The following is a 2098-nucleotide window of genomic DNA, read 5'->3' as shown; positions in this document are numbered from 1 at the left end:
CATTCTGTCCTCACAGGATGCTAAGATTGAGCCAGATGATGCATTCTGTCCTCACAGGATGCTAAGATTGAGCCAGATGATGCATTCTGTCCTCATAGGCATCTCAGCTAAAGCTAACATACTGCCATGTAGGTTCCATTAGGTAGGAAAACAGGCTCAGAGAAGTAAAATCTCCTGGCTAAGGCCAAAAAGTTGTAGTGATAAGTAGGGGAGTCAAACACCCCCACCCTGCCAGCCCATAGATCATCTCCCCAACAGCTTTTTCGCATAAGACCTCTCTGCAAAACCCCCTAACCCAACATGGTAACTCCAAAGAGAGCTGAGCTTCAGGGTTAGGATTTTATTGGCTAAGATGGCACAGGAGCCCAGTGCACACAGCATTGCTGAGAGCCAACTACAGAATAAACCATTTTATCCTTGATCTTAGCCATCTGAAGCCTCCTCAGTCCAATTCTAAACCAGACTCAAAGAGTTATGACACCTTGAAGATATCATCTGCTGGGATAAATAGAAAACTCAAGCATGTATGCTACATTCTGCCCTTTCTGATCCCATGGCAGACATCACTAGTCAATCCCCACATCCTCATTCGCCAAGCCCATAGCTATCCTCAAGAGTTTTATCCTTAAGCCTTTCACAGTAAGTTCAAACTGTCATTTAAGAGAAGGCCTGATGGTTGGGCTGGAGAGATGGCTCAGCAGTTAAGAGCATTGCCTGCTCTTCCAAAGGTTCTGAGTTCAATTCCCAGCTACCACATGGTGGCTCACAACCATCTGTAATGAGGTCTGGTGCCCTCTTCTGGCCTGCAGGCATACATGTAGAATATTGTATACATAATAAATAAATAAATATTTTTTAAAAAAAGAGAGAGAGAAGGCCTGATGGAGGCTGGAAAGATGACTCAGAGGTTAAGAAAACTGGCTGCTCTTCCAGAGGTCCTGAGTTCACTTCTCAGCAACCACATGGTGGCTCACAACCACCATGTGAGATCTAGTGCCCTCTTCTGGCATGTAGGCCACTGTAGAACATGTATACATAATAAACAAATCTTTGAGAGAGAGAGAGAGAGAGAGAGCGCTTGCTAGTCAGCTCAGATTGGAACCAACTTCCTGACTTGATAAATCAGGAAAGATAATTGGAGAAGCTCCTAGCAAAACCACAAAGCAGATTTGCAGAAGAAAATTCATATCACCCCAATGTACATACATACATGTGCACGTGCGCGCATGCGCGCACACACACACACACACACACACACACACAGTGCTCAAGACAGTACACCAACTTCAGGCCCAGAGCAATGGCACCAGGGTTCAGAACAGTTATTGAGACAGCCCCTTCCATCAGATCCCAGAAAGCAGATCTTGGCTCTCCTGAGATCTCCCCAAGGGCAGCACTTGTCTTCACGCAGCAGCCTGGTAGTGGAGGCTGATGGGCAGGAAATCATTCCCAGAAAAGCCTGCCTAAGCTGTGCTCTTGACATGGAACTTGTTGGACTTAGCTACAGCTGAGCAAACAAGCCCTGAGAACTCCAGCTGCGGTCCCTGGGGCCTAGACTCTTCCCCGCCAGTGAGGGCCAGGGAGACTCACAGCTTGCTGTCTTTCTGTCTGGATCATCCTTCCAAACCAAGAGGCTCCATGTTCAGCCTGTGAAGAAGGGCCAAAGCCCAGGCACAGAATCTGCTGGGGTGATCCAGAACGGCACATGCCAGGCTCTCAAAAGCTCTGCAGAAGCAACCTCGCTTAGGAGGCTCTCAGATTAATCCTGGAGTATCCAGAACCTCAGCCAGAGTCCTGTATATTTTGATGCTGTTGATGGTGGCCCCACAGTGTCCGGAAAAGAACAAAACCCCAAGGCCCAGTCTCCTTCCCAGATGTGAGAATTCTGTGTTACCTTCCCAGGGGTCCCGAACACCAAGTGTGGGCTCAGCAAGCCCTGCCTAGACAATTTCTTCGCATTTAAACTCAGCACTGGGGCTGCCAACGTCGTGGGCCCCTCCATGTGCTTTGAAAATGAAATGTGAGTACCCAGGGTGGCTGTGTGCTGCTTTGCCTCTCTCTCTCTCTCTCTCTCTCTCTCTCTCTGTCTCTCTCTCTC

General features: G+C 48.3%; 1 protein-coding gene across 1 annotated transcript in view; it reads left to right on the top strand.

Annotated features, from left to right (window-relative positions):
- The window catches only part of Fam3d (family with sequence similarity 3 member D), a 31183-nt gene that overhangs the window by 20995 nt on the left and 8090 nt on the right, over window positions 1-2098 (top strand). Inside the window, exon 5 of the mRNA XM_013346796.2 lies at window positions 1903-2020. Within this exon, the coding sequence (XP_013202250.1) occupies window positions 1903-2020 (118 nt within the window). The remainder of the gene's footprint in view (window positions 1-1902; window positions 2021-2098) is intronic.

This window comes from Microtus ochrogaster, chromosome 6, assembly GCF_000317375.1.
Source record: "Microtus ochrogaster isolate Prairie Vole_2 chromosome 6, MicOch1.0, whole genome shotgun sequence".
NCBI lineage: Eukaryota > Metazoa > Chordata > Mammalia > Rodentia > Cricetidae > Microtus > Microtus ochrogaster.
The sequence above is the reverse complement of the archived record's forward strand: the minus strand, read 5'-3'. Positions and strand labels throughout refer to the sequence as shown.